Source organism: Hippocampus zosterae, chromosome 2 (genome assembly GCF_025434085.1).
Source record: "Hippocampus zosterae strain Florida chromosome 2, ASM2543408v3, whole genome shotgun sequence".
In the NCBI taxonomy this organism is placed as follows: Eukaryota; Metazoa; Chordata; class Actinopteri; order Syngnathiformes; family Syngnathidae; genus Hippocampus; species Hippocampus zosterae.
The window spans coordinates 40,166,042-40,183,566 of NC_067452.1; the positions used below are offsets into that span (position 1 = coordinate 40,166,042).

Consider the following 17,525-nt stretch of genomic DNA (forward strand, 5'->3'; position numbering starts at 1 on the left):
TATTTAATGTAAACCAACATATTTCAATGGCAATGTTGACCTATTGGAGATGTAAAAAAAGAAGAAAATGAAATTATTAAAATGTAGAAGATAATTAGAATATAGTTCAGTTTTTTCTGAAAAAAAATGTGTGTGTGTGTGTGTGTGTGTGTGTAGAATGCATTTCCATTGTATTTCTGATTAAACGGTGTAGGTAAATCAACACAGACAATACATTAAATTATAACATCTTTGATTTAGTATCCAACTAAAATGGCAATCCGAGCATAGTATATCTCTTTAATAAATACATTAATAATGTAGTACAATGAATGAGTCTTGTTTTTTTCCCATTGATTTTTCTTGTCATTTTGGTGACATTTTTGCGACCTCGATTTTTAATTTTGTCATTCAAGTCCTAATCGGTGATTAGGAATCGATCCATTTCAAACGTTGATTGTCACACCAAATCCACTTTGTTCTGCGCACGCGCAGTGGTTGACCGGCGGCGCCGCTGATGTCACCAGCTGAGCCCTGTCGGACCTTTCATCCGTTGCGCATGCGCAGAACATTTTGTCACTGGCGCTGTGGCTAACAGCTAAGCTACAACATGGAGAGAAAAGGTAAACGTTTGCCCCACGCGTTGTCGGCGAAACTATGTGCGACGAACGTGACGCCATGTATTCGCCGCTCCACCCCGTGTACGGGAAGTTTTATTGGACGCAGACGCGCGTAAATGTTTTAATCGGAACGCGTTTGCCTCGTACAGTCAGCCGCAATGAGCTAGCGTTAGCCTGCGAGGATTAGCTCGGCACAGAGAAGCTTCTCGCTCTTTCTGTGACATCCGCGATGCCTCCCCCCCCTCTAAATTGTTCACATTTTATATCATCACGCCATTTCTTTAGGAATTACTCGTGCGCGTGTCTGAAATTTGCACTGTTAGTAACATTTGTCACCTTGGGCTGGGTACTCTGGTTGTTAGGTTTAACGCTGTAATTGCTTTACGAGTGATAAAAGATGCATAGGCGCTCGTGGTCTTCCGGTGTGAGACTGATAATAAGAATAAAAATGATGGTTTATTGTCTGTGAACAAAAATTATGAAATCTAGTTTACCTTATGGGTCTAAAATAGACGAATGGTGCACGCCCCCACCCTGAAAATGTTCATACTTAGCAGCGTTACCGTAAACATGCACCAAACTGGGATCCCAAATCCTTTTTTTCAATCGCCAATTCCTGCATAACTGTCAAAATAAATGCCTGACATCTCAGTTGTTTTTAAGGCGCTCTCTAAAATCAGTTTGAATCTACTCGCTTGTAAGACGGACTGTTAGCAACGTGACAGGATTTCCCTCCAAATAAAATAAAATGTGTTCGGAACTTCTTTGTGTTATTTTGCACCTTGAAAACCGCGAAGTAGCGAGGGATCACTGTCCTTGAATCGGCCTAAGCAAACAATTTGCATCTTATTTCCACAGTTTTGGCTCTGCAGGCGAGGAAAAAGAGGGGAAAAGCCAAGAAGAGCAGCAAAAAGTGAGCTTTTTCACTCTTATTTCCTGCTCGGTGTCCCCACGGTGATAGTTGCTATCCCTCAACAGCACACATATTTTCATCAACACTTGGATTTGATTTTATCTGTTGTCATTCGGACGATTGTTTTAAAAAAAATATTGAACCGTGAGAGTCGCTCGAGGGGTTCGAATCTGACAAAAACTCTCTCTTGCCATGTTTGCGGAAGCGTATGTATGTCCAATTGCGTTCTTAAAACCCCCCCCTGCATTTTCTGAATGTACCATGTCAGGATCATCGCCCCCCACACCTCTCCAAACTACTTTGTTCTAATTGCAAATGACCTTCATAAAACACCATACCGACAGTTTTAGCCTCCATCCAAGCCCCTCCCCAAACTAAAGATGCAATCAATAGCGTGCGCTGGATTTCTTATGTAACAGCTCAGGCTTGGGACTGTATAAAACGCGAAAAAAAAAGAAGCCCATGTCGAGTGTGGTGTTCTTCCGAAAACCGCGTGCAACCCCGAGGCGGGCGATACATTGATGGAAGAAAGCGGCACATACAGGTAAAATACTCCACATGATCAACGCGGTACGCCAGCGATCTCCGTCCATTCCACTCGGAGAAAATCAACGTCCCAAATGGACTGCGCAGGGTTCAGTTCCTCCTTGAAGAGATGTTGGTTGGCTTTGTCGTTGTTTCTGTTCCTCAAAGAATTCGACTGAATTTGACATTTTGATCATCTAGTTCTTTCTCTCTTCCACTTTTTCTTTCGGCCGGTGCAATTATTGTGAACTTTGGCAGTGATCATTTTACAGTGTGAGCCGTGCGAGTCCTGCGCGACTCGGTGTTCAGAAAAGTCGGAGTCCCCTAATGCATTTAGAGAGTCCCAAATTTTGAATTCTGACATGGTCAACTTACTCAATTGCATATGATAATAACACAAATGACAACAATATACATTTATTTCTTAGAAACAAATTCTGCAAAAATGTAAATTCAGGCGTACAAGATTATTATTTTGCTGCTTCCTCTGTGATATCTCTACGATAAACTTTCGCAACACTTTTTTTTTTTAACGTTACGCGACTTGGCAATTGTCTGCTTTGCGCGAGGTTGAAGGCCGATCTCGCCAATCTCGTCTCGCCACGCGAGATTACTTGTCGCAAGATCAAAACGCGACGATTATCAAACTGCGATCGTCGCTGGAAAAAAAAAAAGATTTACAATGTGCGTGTGAAATGTTTATCACGGGCGCCCGAATGCCGGCCGCTGCGCGTTGTCCACGACACACTAAAATAGGAACAACGCTATATTCTGAGGCCGCTACGTCGCAAATTTTCGACAGCTTTGATTTACTATTCATCCACGCGCATGCTAATCACGCCTTTAACGAGTGTAACGCTTTTATTCAACAAAATACGTCTTGAGATCTCGTGCTTGACAACGAAGCTGACGCGATTGCATGAATGCTGACATCATGTCATCATTGAGCTCGTGGTTTTGGTTTCCTTCCAGCTCCGGGCCTTTCCAGCAGGCTGGAGTTGTGATAATTGTGCCAGGTTCAAGGTTTAATCTGCCGGGCGATCCACTTTTGTACTGGTCAAGGTTCACCGGGCAGTCCTCTGAGGAAATGACGAGCACAAACAAACGGATGGCGGATGAATGGATCAGAAAAACACCCCCAAAAAACGGCAGCATTTTTTGTTGAGCCGTTAACATTTCATCGTCAAAAGAGAGCGAGTCATGTTCAACAATTCAATCAATTCAGGCCCGAAATGAAAACATTTATGCATGATGCAATCAAATACAACGACCCGCTGTATGCAAAGTGCTGCACGTGGAGCAAAAATTCATTTATACCACAAAAAATCCGTAACAAAAAGAGAACGGAGCAAAAACTGTCCTACTCAAAATCAAGTCACTTGCGGAGTCTAAAACCAGAGAATCAAAATGACGAGTTTCAAGGATGGGCTTGCCCAACATTCATTCCGAAGAGAGGAAGCGGCAACCGAATAGGCCCCATCCCCCTCCCGAGGTCCCGCTCAGTTCTCAGTTCCTCTAATAGCGTCTGGTCTACTGACCTGGGGGATCGAGCGGGTGCGGAGGATCTCGGAGAGGTCAGGTGGGGCGAGTCCATTTCGAGATTTGAAAACAAATCATAGGAGCTTCAAAAGAACTCGGGGTGGGGGGGGGGGGGGGTTGGGGGTCAGGGGGGGTGGAAAGGGAGCCAGTGAGGGATGCCAGAGTTCTGTGATCCCTCTTACGAGTATCTGTAAAGAGGCGAGCGGCAGCGTTTTGGAGCAACTGGAGACGCTTCATGGAGGATTGGCTGACTCCAAAGTCTAATGGACGACAGTCCCAAGACATGAACGACCGTTTCCAAGTGCTTACCAGAGAAAGGAAAGAAGCTGCATTTTTTTTTGCTTCAGTTGTAACGTTTTCAGCATCAAGTAAAGCCAAATCTTGATTCATCGTCCGTCCCTTCTTCACACGCAATCATCGTTAAATGACCCCGTCCGTCCCCCGGCGGTGCGAATGAAAAGTTAACTCCGAGTAGCTTTGGTCAAGGCGGACTTGTGGATTGTCGACAGGCCGCCGGCACATCCCAGAAGTCGTCAGCAGGCCCAACGCGAAGCCTCGCCCCAAGAACCGGAAGAACCCGAGGAGATTCTGGGCTCCGACGACGAAGAGCAGGAGGATCCCAACGACTATTGCAAAGGTGAGTTTTGGTTGAAGCCTTGCTCTTGCGATTCACGTCATGGCGGGAGGCACATGACACGTGGACCGCAAATTCCGTTTTCTCTTCTAGGGGGCTACCATCATGTCAAAGTGGGCGACCTTTACAATGGAAAGTACCATGTCATCCGGAAATTGGGCTGGGGACATTTCTCCACCGTGTGGCTGGCCCGCGACATCCAGTAGGCGACTTTGTTCTCGATTTTTCACTTCCGGCGGCAGCTTGGACCGTAAGTCCGTATTTTTGCTCTGTGCTTGGTAGCATGAAACGGTTTGTTGCCATGAAGGTGGTCAAGAGTGCGGAACACTACACGGAAACGGCGGTGGATGAGATCAAACTTCTCAAGTCTGTACGTCGATGCTTTCACGAGGCCAAATATCAACGGCGCTCCAGCTTTCCGTACAGTTGCTATTTCAGCATGAATACAAGTTTGTCGTTTTTTGTTTTGTTTTTTTGTGCCCAGGTGAGAAACTCTGACCCCGATGATCCCAAACGGGAGATGGTTGTCCAGATGTTGGACGACTTTAAGATTTCCGGTGTCAACGGAACCCGTATCCTTAATCGCTCTTCATCACTTGTAAAGACGAGTCGACGAAAAGTCTCGACGACAAAGTTCACATTTGACGCCTCGCTCATTGATCGTTGTTGCAAGTTATGCGCATTTCACCTTATCTACTCACTACGGCGCAAACCCGCCTTTTCGTGGCAGCACGATGGGAATCCTCGATAATTTAACTTGACGCCAATTCTGGGCCAAGTCTGAAAAGACGTTTAAAAACGTCTTTGGGAGTGAATGAGTTAAAAGGAAGACGTCCCTACATTGGACTAGTCGATTCACCTACCGGGCATGTTTTTGGAATGTGGGAGGAAAGCGGCGTACCCGGAGAAAACCCGCGCAGGCACGGGGGGACAACATGGCAAACTCCACACAGGAAGGCCGCAGCCCGGAATCGAACCCCGCACCTCTGCGCTGTGAGGCGGACACTCTAACCAATCGTCCCACTGTGCCACCCTCTGATTAATTTGCGCATCCGTCCAATGAATTCAAGCCGTAAGCTAACGAGGATTCGCCAAGCGTGCCCGCCTGCTGCCGAGATGCGCCGCCGTTTACATTTGATTCGAATTGTGGACGAACGTTGACCGGCCGTTGATGACGACTCGACGGGCAAAATAATGGTTTTGCGGCAGCTCTCGTCAGCTATCGGATTCGATCCATCGTGCGTCGAACGGCGCAGGGCGGTCTTGAATGTGGGCGGGGCATAATAAAAATCTCAAAACGAACAAAGACGTCCATTCCGGAGGAGAAGGACGTCGTCATCAGTGTTTTGCGATCTTAACCTCGTCTCTTCAGACGTCTGCATGGTCTTTGAGGTTTTGGGACACCACCTACTGAAGTGGATCATCAAATCCAATTACCAGGGCTTGCCACTACCCTGCGTGAAGAGCATCATTCGACAGGTCAGCCCCAATCGGAACACGCGTGCTCGTCACGCGCTTTGGTTGACCGAAATATCGAGAGCAATTTGGACCGGTGATCACGCCCCAATTTTTTTTTTTGCCCCCCCACCCCAAGGTTCTCCAGGGCCTGGACTACTTGCACACCAAGTGTCAGATCATCCACACGGACATCAAGCCGGAGAACATCCTGATGAGCGTGGAAGAGCCCTACGTCCGCAAGCTGGCGGCGGAAGCCGCCGAATGGCAGCGGGCGGGAGCCCCGCCTCCTTCGGGCTCCGCAAGTACGAGACGCGCTTCTGACGTCCGCGCCGGATGTGCCGCCGGGCCGACGTGTTCTAACCGCTGACGTTCTCTATTTTGCAGTTAGCACCGCCCCCGCTCCAAAGCAGGTAAGCCTTTTTATTTGATTTTTTTTTCTTCTGGCTATTTCCTCTTGGGCCGTGTGTCTGCAGTTTTACAAAATGAACGCCTGAACTTTGCTTACACGACGAGTTTGGGAGGCTCCCGACACCTTTTTATGAGGTACGCAAGCTGATGAGATCCAAGACCATGTTTCATGATTGTGGTCGTAGATCAGGCATGTCCAAAGTCCGGCCCGCGGGCCAAATCCGCAATGGAACACGTGTTGCATTGACTGAGGTCTCGTCGACTGGTGAGTGATGTTTCATAGAGTACTGCTTCCCTCTAGTGGCTAAATGAGTAATAGCATTCACTAAATGAGTAATAGCATTTAGACACTAGAGGGCATCACTCACGAGTTAACAAGACATCACTCCGTGTTTATATTGACTGATATGTCACATTTCAAATTCCTGTTTCAAATGAACCAAAAGAAATTCTTAAGATTGTTGACATTAAAATAAAAATGGAAATGTGAAACAGACTGGCTTACTAAAATTTGTTGAACAATATTGTTGTTCAATGTAAAGAATGTCAGCCAAGGTCGGCCCCCCGACATTTTACCACATAAAATCTGGCCCCCTTGGCAAAAAGTTTGGACACCCCTGTCGTAGATGGATTTTGGATGAAGACGTTTGTCCCTGTGTGCAAGAGGCACGAAGGCTCATGTTTGCCAAACGCAATTTTAAATTTGACTGAAGTGGCCTTGGGGGGGCTGGGGGGGGGTGGATAACGCGTTTCCTATATTGCACCCGTGTCATTTGTGAGCTGGCGGTGAATTTTCCCTCTTCGACAGACCGTGAAAATGTCCAAAAACAAGAAGAAGAAGTTAAAAAAGAAGCAGAAGCGGCAGGCGGCCCTGCTGGAAAAGTGCATCATGGACCTGGAGGAGATGGAGAAGGTGACGGAGACGCGGGAGGACGACGACGAGGAGCTCGACGAGGAGTCGCCCAAGGGCCGGGCCTGCGCTCCTCTGAGGCAGCTGTCGCCGCCGGATGTGGCCGGCCAAGACGCGCAAGGTGACAAGTCGCATGCTGATGGCCGCCGACCTCCATTTTGGGCCTTTGCTCTAAATTCACCCCCCATTTCTCCCCCACCGGTAGTGTTATTCTACGTTAGAAAAGTCTCACGGCTGATCACCAAACAAAAAGGTCACAAAATTTTGGGGCACGTTTTCCATGGCATACCTGCTGATGTTTCGCAACACACACACACTCTATCGTGGTTTGAGATCAACGTATTGTGTGCAAAGGTTTTTTTTTTTTTAATTCCATCCCCCTTTCCCAATGGTCCCAGGGAGCGCCGCCAATGCAGACGGGTCGTCCGAGCTGAACTGCAACGGACACGCAGAGTCGCAGCGGCGACTTCCCCCGTGGAGGGAGGAAGAGCAGCATAATGGAAACGCCGCGCAGAAGCAAGAGCGAGCCTTCGTTAATGGCTCGGACCGTGGCGACCTCGAGGACCAGCCGCGCCCTGACGTCCAAGAGCTGGGAGGAGAGCGCCTTTGTCGTGAGCGAGGAGAAGATGGCAGTGAGGAAATGCTCCAAAACGGTCCGACGCCTTTCACCGTGCCGTGTCCGTTCAGCCGCTCGGATTGTCTTCAAGACCGCTTCCTTGTATCTCTCCATGCTCCGATATAGGCAAGCAAACGGCGGGATCCCTGCTGGTTAACCCCCTCGAGCCGATCAACGCCGACAAGATCAAAGTCAAGATTGCGGACCTCGGAAATGCCTGCTGGGTGGTGAGTTGTCCTCTGGCGACCCCGAGGGATTTCCCCCGTTTACCCGTCAGGCCTTCCGCGCACCAACGCGCCCGGTTGTCATCCAATTACCGGAATTGAACAGCTTTGGCTTCCTTCACGGGGGGCCAACCAGCAGAACCATCCCCGCTCCCCTCCCCTCATTACACTTCCCGAAAAAGTAAATGACTAACGTTCGAATCAAGTTTTTTTTTTTTTTGTTCTTTAGTTCGATTTCTCCCGAGAGCGAAAAAGTTTCATTAAACTTCCTCGGGGAGAATATATATAAAAAAACGTATTCTCCGCACTAAAAGCCGCCCTGGATTATGAGGCGCACTTTCAACGAATGGCCTAATTTGTCATTTTTTTTCATATATTGGACGCATCGGGTGATGAGGCGCAATCTACAATGCATCCACTAGATGGAGCTACGCTCCTTCCATTCGACTCGAGAGGCGTTCGTGACCGCCTCCGATTCCTTCAATGAAACTACGAAAATTGAAAAGAATGCGTCAAAACAGAAAATCAAGCGAGGAAATCATCAAATAAATTCTATTGCCCCCCTCCCCCCCCTTCAGACTTAATTTAGCCATTTCCTTGAGCGCAGCTCCAACAAAACGATCACATGTCAGTAAACCGTAAGAGACTGGACTGTCACAGAAGTGTTTTCTTACTTATTCCTTTGTTGTGTACTGTAGTCACACACGAGCAAATCACAAAATAAATTCTGTAGGGGGGGGCGCGCGCGAGACGGACGATAAAAAAAGACGGCAGGGAATAGCACAAGAGCGTTACGTTGACCTTTGTCCACGCTTGTACTTTGCTCTCAGCACAAGCACTTTACCGAAGACATCCAGACCCGGCAGTACCGCTCCTTAGAGGTCCTCATCGGCGCAGGTTACAGCACACCGGCGGACATCTGGAGCGCAGCCTGCATGGTAAGAGACTCGGGGTCTAAAAATTCTCGCTCCTCAACTCATGCGACGCGCCGAGGCCCTTTTTTTTTCAGCGGCGCAAGCTAACGCAGGAGGGAAGCGGTAGTTGTCGCCCCGTCGCGCTTCAACAGTCCTTGTGTTTGATGGTGATGATGATGATGATGTTGTTGTTGTCGCCTCAGGCTTTTGAACTCGCCACAGGAGACTACTTGTTCGAACCGCATTCTGGCGAAGATTATTCCAGAGATGAAGGTTAGGACTCCGACGCCCTCGTGCTCGCCATTCCCTGTTGTTATCCGTGACATCCGATAGCCGTGTGCCGAGTTCCGTGTTTCCACGTGAAAGATAGCGGTCGCGTTACAGCTCAATTAAGAGAAATAAGAAAAAGAAATTGTGTGACGGGGGCGTGGCCGTTCCATTGACTCCTCCTCTCCCGGCACGCGACATTTGGAGATGGGCCCATCAACAGCTTGACCATCTCGTCTTCCGACGCGGCACGCCTTCTCTCCTTCTGCTCTTTGTTTGCATTCATTTCACGTCACGCATTTTTGTCTCCGCTCGATTCTGCTCCGGCATATTAAGATGCGCTCACGTCGTTTCTTCGCATGCTCCGCTGCTTTTTTTCACCCGAGACTTCCTCAACTCGCAAGTCTTTCCCCCAAACATTCATTTCGTTTTTCCCCCACGACGCAATTAGAGACGTTCGGTTTGACATTTTGTGGATGTGTGGCGGGCGAAGGATGGGGGGGGGGAGGCAGACGGAGAGGGGAAGTGTGGCGTGTGCGGAGAGGTCAGGTGGGGCCAGGCCATTTCATCAAGTGGAATTATTGCGACCCCCCCCCCCCCCCCCATTCTCCCTTATGAGCAGCACCCCGCGTCCTGGAGTTGAAAGCGCGTTGCCCGATTACGAGGGGCCACTTTGGGCCCCGTCAGGCAGTCATTGGCCTCCATTGTCGTGACCGTCTGCCATCTGCTCTCTTCTTCTTCTTCTTCTCCCCCCCATTTTGTTGTCGCGTGGCTTCCGACGGGCCTGGTCTCCAGACCACCTTGCTCTCATGATCGAGTTGCTCGGTGGAGTTCCTCGCCACTATGCGCTGAGCGGGAAACACTCGCTGGAATACTTCACAAAGAAAGGTACGTCGCTATTCCGTCACTGACGCTCTCTTGTCTATGTTGTCTTTGTCTGTGTGTGTGTCCCCCCTCCCCCTCCCCGTCCCCTCCTCCCCCTCGGCAACGGGGTGTATGTGTGTGTGGTGCAGACCACATAGCGCTGATCATTGAGCTGCTGGGGAGTGTCCCGCGTAAACTCATATTGAATGGAAAATATTCCAAGGATTTTTTCACCAAGAAAGGTAAACCCAAAACAATTGTCTTCCCAACAGTGAATTCACGATTTTTTTTGGGGGGGGGGGGGTGTATCTATTTATAAGTCGAGGTGTTTAGGTTATTGCGTAACTGCTTAGAGATGATGTACAGTAATCCCTCGTTTATCGCTGTTAATGGGGGACCAAAACCACCCGCCATAAACGAAAATCCGCGAAGTAGCGACCAATTAACATACTCACCCCCTCGCCCCCCCTCCTCACCCCACATGTACTGTATATGTTGCTCTATGTGGAGCTTTAAGGAAATTTGGAGCTTTTCTTCCAAGATCTTTCCTCTTGAGAACTTTTTATTTCATTTTTATCTTTCATTGGTTTTGATTTCATCTTTAATCAATTCAATTATTTTTTTTATTTGAAATGATTCTTGGGTTTATTTTTTTGGGGTGGGGGTATAGTTATCGACAAATAGGAAATGCGTAGATTGTGAATAGCAAAGCCCCGTTCGACAAATTTTAGTTTAGTTTATCCATCTTTAAATTGACCAGTTTAATTGGTCAAATGAAATGTTATATTTAAAAATAAGATGACTTTAAATTCAGCTTTTCTCCTCTTATTTTGAAAGGTTCTAAGAATATATTGACCGTGATGAGGTACTTCTATGGTGATGGGCTTTTTGAGAGGTTCCCTTTTTTTTCTTTGACCTATAAAAGCTTTGCGCAATGAGTTTCAAGATAGGGCGATGATGTTTCACGCCCCCCCCCCCCCCCCCACCACCACCCCGCCCCAAGATAATTGAAAGAAATGGCCATGTGATGAACCCTTCATTCATAAAAAACGACACTAAAATTGTGAATGATCCGCGGGACCCGACTTTGCCAGACTTTACCACCCAAAAAGACCCCCCCCCCCCCACCAAATTAAACAGTACCTGAAAATGTCAACTCTGTCAATTGTGCCCGCAGGGGACCTGAAGCACATCACCAAACTGAAGCCGTGGGGGCTGCTGGAGGTGCTGGTGGACAAGTACGCGTGGCCCCGGCAAGAGGCCGAGTGCTTTGCCGACTTCCTGCTGCCCATGCTGGAGCTGGTCCCCGACAAGCGAGCCACAGCGGCCGAGTGCCTGCGCCACCCGTGGTTGGCCCGCTAGTGGACCCCCCCCCCCCCACCTTCTCCCTTCCCTTCCACACTCTCTCCGTAGAATGCAACAGATCACTTTTCCAGTTTGGGCATATCATCCGAGTATTTATTTCTCTTGTTGTTCTTTTGCGCATACGTTTGCGGGTTCTTCTCTTGAGCGCGATGGCGATGTTCCTCAGTTGGCTTCAACTGCTGTACCCGAGCGAGGGGAAGGGGGGGGTCGTTCTTGTTCCGACGGTGACTCCTCCTCCGTCTGTCCGACTCGTGCACTAAAAACCGACCCCCGACAGACCACAGGATATGTAGCCGCGTCCCCCGCGCTTTCCTTTCCCTTTTTACTCGCTCTTTTATCTTCTGTTCGATATGTATAATACGTACACATTTTTGTATTTGTGAAGAAGGCGTAGGAAATTGCACATGGGGGGGGGGGTTGGCGCGTACGCCGCCGCCAGGAACAGTCTGACGGGATGGACGGATGTGGTGAGACGCGGGTGTCTTGTCTGTCAATGCACATACGTTAAGCGTCAGCACACGTTTGGATGCTGCGTAATCGCTTGAGAACGATAATAATAATAATAATAGATGCAAAATCGTTTTGCAAATCCCTTTTCCACCTCCCGTCATTCGAGCAAGCGCACGCGAGTCGGTTGCGGACTCACTCGGAAAAGGATTTGCAAATAGAGTTTTCCCGCACAGCCGAGGTTTCGGTGTTTTTATTATGTCACAAATCCCCCGTAGGGCAGAAGAGCCTCTTTCATCGCCATCGGATGCTGATATTCCAGAAACGTGCTTCCCAACCCATATCGAGTCAAGGCACATATTTTATATTAGGGGAAAAAAAAAAGAAAAGAAATATCTCACGGCAGAGTCGTGCCTGTCACGATCCATCTCTGCCATACGTCATCATTCAAACACGCGTGATTTCGGGTCAATTTCATGAATTGTTCTACAGCGACACAATTTAGGAATCCAGCGCAACAGGAAGCCGCAAATAAACAAAACGCAAAGCTGAACGAAAAAAAAAAACAACCTGAAAATAATTGTATATATCTGTACCAAAGAATTTGCCTTTCTATAAATATATATGACAGTTCTGTACAGTTTCTAACAAATGTTATATCTTAGCTAAAAGGATTTAGCTGGGTAGCCGTGTTTTAATAAATGGACGCAAGATGTTTGTGCTTGGTTGTAATCGTGTGGCAAACGAGTACATTTGTGCGGGTGGGTCAACTCCCAACTTACAAACTCAACCTAGAATAAAAATGTTCCATAGCGCACCGGTTTTGCTGACATTTTCTGTTCAAAAGCTGTCACGCCTCTGCGCTGTTTGTTTGCATGTCTGATCTTCCGTCAGGGGTTTTCTGTGAAGTATGAAAGAAAACAAAAAATTTGAATTAAGGCCGCTTCTTCTACTCAACAAATTCATTCTCATTGAACATTTTTGGCCGTGGTGGTGTCACGCATTTGTTGCGGTGTTGAACGTACTACCCCTCTTTTTCAAGACTCAAGTTTGAAAAAAGACTTTTTTGAACAAATTAATTTTTATACAAAATAATGACAGTACATCTGAAACAAATGATTCTAACAATGTTTTTTTTTTGCCTCATTCCAATCTTCATATCTGAACATTTAAATATGTAAAGTGCAACCACATTGGTATTTTAAATGCATGGCTTCTGGTTTTTGAAATGTAAATGACGTCATAACTTTCCCTCAGCTGCCGGTTAACCTGGCCGATCTTCGACCCACTTTTCTCCAGATTGTCGCTATGTTTCTCCATTTTCTGTTTTCTATTATTTTCTTCTCTTTTCTTTCTTACCGCCATTTTTTCTTCTTCTTCATGCTCCCACTATTTTTATTATTTGTGACGGGTTCGCTTTGGCCTGGGGAGTCGAGTTCAGCATTCGCTTCAATGATATCTGGCGCCATCTAGCGTCGTGAAATGGCTATAATGTCTAGACCCGAATATAAGACGACCTCCACTTATTTCAATGCAAAAAAAACACCGTCTTATATGCGGTTCTTGCTAGCGGCTCTTGCTAGCTTGCTAGATCAAGCCTAAAATGGGTTGATGTACTTGTATTCATTGACTTCACCGTGGATTGATGAGAACAAAAGCCCATTTTTGGATTGATTATCTGAAATTGGTTGAGCCGTAGTCTTGTTTGCGAAGTTCATTTAAAACATTTGAGTAGCAGTGCAGATTTGTAATCGTACAGCCTGGAGGTTAAAATCTGTCCCACTAATTTCCGATCGATCAGCGATCGCACTGCATCGGCTAAAGTTGACCGATGACGACGCCAAAGCAAAAGGCGCCTCTTGGCCCCCCTTCCGCTGACCCCCTCCCGGTGAGACACTAGTTCCTTACCTGCACCCTCTGCCACAAAGTCCTCCGGCAACAGTTTGTCCTGCCGGTTTCCCAGCGTGAAGGAGAGAAAGGCCAGCAGGAGAGCGTCCAGGATGCTGATGATGGCCAAGATGTAGGCCCAGCGCACCGTGCACTTCCCCAGGCTGTACTTGTCTGTCTGCTGGCCGCACATTCGCTTGACCTCGGGGGCGTCCCAGCCGTCGGGGTAGATCATGCAGCCCATCACCATCAAAATGGCTGTAAAGGAAAAACAACCCCCCCCCCCCCCCCAAAAAAAAGACTCGTTAGGGCAGAGGTGCGAGTGCAGATGGTTTTTGGTCTTTGTGTTCAGGGACCGGTTCAGGCAAATCTCCCGAATCTATTTAAGTTTCATCCACAGGAGGGCGCTGTTTCTTCGTCAAACGAAGTAGCATTCGTACAATTGTAACAAGGCTTTAAAAAAAAAATCCCCGTTTTGCTTTTCACTTTGTTGGCTTCCCGTGTTGGCATTCTGGCATTGTCGCAGGTGCAAACGCGCCGCTCAAGCGACACCTGATCAGGTGACTGACATGTAACTAAAACCGCCGATCGAGGTGTCTGAAACCAGACGCGCAAAACTCAACCTGCAACAAGAGCCCAACACGCCCAGTTGTCGGTTTCATCGCCAAAGACGCGATTGATGGGGCCAGAATTGCAATCCGCCACCTCACTCGGGCTCACAATGGATTGGATAAAAGAAAAGTTACCAAAAAAAGACAAAACAACACACGAGATGCGGGAGGTGCCCTGTGCCGAAGTCCACATGAAATAAGAGTCAAATGATTAAAATTTTTTTTTTTTTTTGCGCCTTACCGGCCGCCAGCTGCATCCAGGCGCAGATCTTGTAGACGCTGCCGGCGTCGCAAAAGAAGAAGAGGCCGAAGCACACGGTGGCGGCCGCCGTCAGCAGCATGGACGCGGCCACGAAGAACGTGGCGGCGCGGAAGGCCGGCGACGGGATGGAACCAAAGTCCAGCGGGCCGCCCTTGCAGATGAGCTCGGTGGCGAGCGCGTTGCCCGCGCAGTAGCTGAAAAGGCCCATGTGGCCCACCTGCGGCGTGTCGACGCCGTCGCCGATCCAGAAGGGCTGGATGAACACCACCGCCGCGATGATGACCAGGCACACGCTGAACACGGCCCACAGGACGCCGATGGCCCGGGAGTTCCTCACGTAGTTGGTGTGGTAGATGCCGGCCGCCTCCCGGGCTGGAAGCAGCTCCATCGTCGGCGTCGGGTTCGAACCTTTTTGAGGGTCGCTCGCTCGCACGCCTCTTGCGTCGGCGGCAGCCTTGGGTGGAGTGAACCCGCGGCGGAGTCGGCTTTCAAAAGGCGGGACCTTGCCGTTGGGGATATTCTGCGCGTGGGGGCTGAGTTGGGTTGGGTTCACGTGGGGTGAAATGGAGGCGGGCGGGGGAAGGGGGGGGGGGGGGGCGCTGGCCCAGTGGTTAGTTAGCACGTTGACTTCACAGTCAATTCCAGCTCCGGCCTCCCTTTGTGGAGTTTGCATGTTCTGCGTGGCTTTTCTCCGGGTGCTCCGGTTTGCTCCCAGGTTCCAAAAACATGCACGGCAGGCTGTTTGAACTCATTAAATTGTCCCGAGCGCACGGTTGTTCGTCTCTGTGTGCCTTGCGATTGGCTGGCAAGCGGTTCAGGGTGTCCCCCGCCTACTGCCTGAAGATTGCTGGGATAGGCTCCGCCCCCCCACCCCGCGCGACCCTAGTATTCGGTCCAGATTTTAGCAAGGATGGTGCAGGTTGACGCACCCGATTTGCTTTCGCCCGCCCCCTCAAATGACGCAGTGGGCCGGATCTGGCCCCCGGGCCTTGAATTTGAACCCCCGTGGTCTAACGCAGCTCTCCCCTTCACGTGCTCTTCTTTGTCTTCTGAGCCTTTCCAAGAAGACAAGAGGCCACGGTGTGTCGCACGTTCCAAAAAAAGGTTTGCTGCATTTGCTTATCCAACTAATGTCCAACTTGTTCACGCGATTGATAGTAAGACAAAAGCGATCATGTTGTGCATACTTTTTACTCTTTTGCGGCCAAAAATGAAAATATCGTGGACTCAACACCCCAAAGTCATGTCGGCAGTTTCTCTACTTATCAGACTCCCTTTTCTGTTTTGAGAGAGCAAGGAAAACCAACCTCTCTCGCCTTTGCCTTTTTTCCTTCGCTTGCCGTTTCTTTTAGGTCCCACAGGGGGCAGTGTTGTTACACCTCTGCGCCGATCAGCCAAGCCGCGGGCGTTCCTGTTGAGTTTGTTGAATACAAAGCAGCGGTAGAAGTATGAAAGAAAGATCTCGGCTGCGCACGCAGAGTGCAGGCCTCATCAACCGAGGAAGTGAAAGCGCAAAAGCGCGCCAACGACACTCGCTAAGCCAGCGTTTGTGTGTCAAATGTGGTTTCACGTCCACTGAAAAGAAGACCCTCGCAAGCGTTCTGCTGCCCAGTGTTGCCGGCGGACTTTAGTCATTGATTTTCTCCAAAGAAGTGCCAAGCTAGCGCATTTTGGTTGAAGAGTGTGGCTTGGAAAGAGCTCAGGATCAGGTGGGAGGTTTTTCTCGCTCTCGTATAAGCCGTCGTGGGCGCGACCGTCACGTTCGGCTGCGCAAACGAAAATGAAATCCATCGACGACATCGCTGTGACATTTGTGGGCGCGCCGTTCTTTTGAAGGGCTCAGTTGGGGTGATCAGAAGCGATTCGCAAGCTGAGACATTTGTTGTTTTTTTTTTGGTATGGTGTTTGGCGACATTGAAGCAATCTGGTCAAGCGTTGCAAAATGTAAGTCGCAATGGTAGAACAATAACACTTGCTTAAAACTTGGGTGTTGGAGCACGGAACAGGCCTGGAAAAAATTGTGAAGCAAGGCGACCCTGCCCCTGCCCGACACGTCGCCAGACTTCAGAGTGAAGGAGAAACGAGTCAATCTCTCGAATGCCTTCTGCAATGAATTTATGAATCGGAAATCGGTCAAATCAAACATATATTTTTAGCCCAAAAAAACGACCATGTATAGTAAGGCGTTTTTAACCGAAAAAACGACCATGTTTAGTAAGGCGTTTTTAGCCGAAAAAAAAAACGCCTTACTATACATGGCCTTTTTTTTTGGCTAAAAACGCCTTACTATACATGGTCGTTTTTTTCATCAAAAACGCCTTACTAATGCCTTACTAACGCCATGGTCGTTTTTTGGGGCTAAAAACGCCTTACTATACATGGTCATTTTTTTCGTCTAAAAACGCCTTACTTTACATGGTCGTTTTATTCCGGCTAAAAACGCCTTACTATACATGGTCGTTTTTTTCGGCTCAAAACGCCTTACTATACATGGTCGTTTTTTTTGGGCTAAAAATGCCTTACTATACATGGTCGTTTTTTTCGGCTAAAAATACCTTACTAAACATGGTCGTTTTTTTCGGCTAAAAACGCCTTACTATACATGGTCGTTTTTTTCATCAAAAACGCCTTACTAATGCCTTACTAACGCCATGGTCGTTTTTTGGGGCTAAAAACGCCTTACTATACATGGCCTTTTTTTCTTGGCTAAAAACGCCTTACTATACATGGTCATTTTTTTCGTCTAAAAACGCCTTACTTTACATGGTCGTTTTATTCCGGCTAAAAACGCCTTACTATACATGGTCGTTTTTTCCGGCTCAAAACGCCTTACTATACATGGTCGTTTTTTTTGGGCTAAAAATGCCTTACTATACATGGTCGTTTTTTTCGGCTAAAAATACCTTACTAAACATGGTCGTTTTTTTCGGCTAAAAACGCCTTACTATACATGGTCGTTTTTTTTCATCAAAAACGCCTTACTATACATGGTCGTTTTTGGGGGGCTAAAAACGCCTTACTATACATGGTCGTTTTTTTCGGCTCAAAACGCCTTACTATACATGGTCGTTTTTTTTGGGCT

General features: G+C 48.2%; 2 protein-coding genes across 3 annotated transcripts; one reads left to right on the forward strand and one right to left on the reverse strand.

Annotated features, from left to right (window-relative positions):
- Positions 1–466: 466 nt before the first annotated feature.
- Positions 467–12,500, forward strand: srpk1a (SRSF protein kinase 1a). Of its 2 annotated transcripts, none has more exons than XM_052054909.1 (16): positions 467–602; positions 1,458–1,512; positions 4,086–4,213; positions 4,304–4,412; positions 4,493–4,580; positions 4,695–4,782; positions 5,583–5,689; positions 5,805–5,970; positions 6,053–6,078; positions 6,885–7,107; positions 7,385–7,639; positions 7,729–7,829; positions 8,657–8,764; positions 8,944–9,013; positions 9,803–9,895; positions 11,049–12,500. In XM_052054909.1, exons 1-16 carry the CDS (start codon positions 590–592, stop codon positions 11,231–11,233), a joined length of 1,815 nt encoding a protein of 604 aa, XP_051910869.1. In that variant the 5' UTR covers positions 467–589; the 3' UTR covers positions 11,234–12,500. The 2 variants fall into 2 exon arrangements, with proteins under 2 accessions (XP_051910869.1, XP_051910861.1); XM_052054901.1 differs by lacking the exon at positions 9,803–9,895 and adding an exon at positions 10,021–10,113.
- Positions 12,501–13,397: 897 nt separating this feature from the next.
- Positions 13,398–14,939, reverse strand: lhfpl5b (LHFPL tetraspan subfamily member 5b). The gene is made up of 2 exons (XM_052058974.1): positions 14,423–14,939; positions 13,398–13,828 (listed from the first exon to the last, which is right to left on the reverse strand). Exons 1-2 carry the CDS (start codon positions 14,829–14,831, stop codon positions 13,398–13,400), a joined length of 840 nt encoding a protein of 279 aa, XP_051914934.1. The 5' UTR covers positions 14,832–14,939.
- Between the last annotated feature and the right edge of the window lie 2,586 nt (positions 14,940–17,525).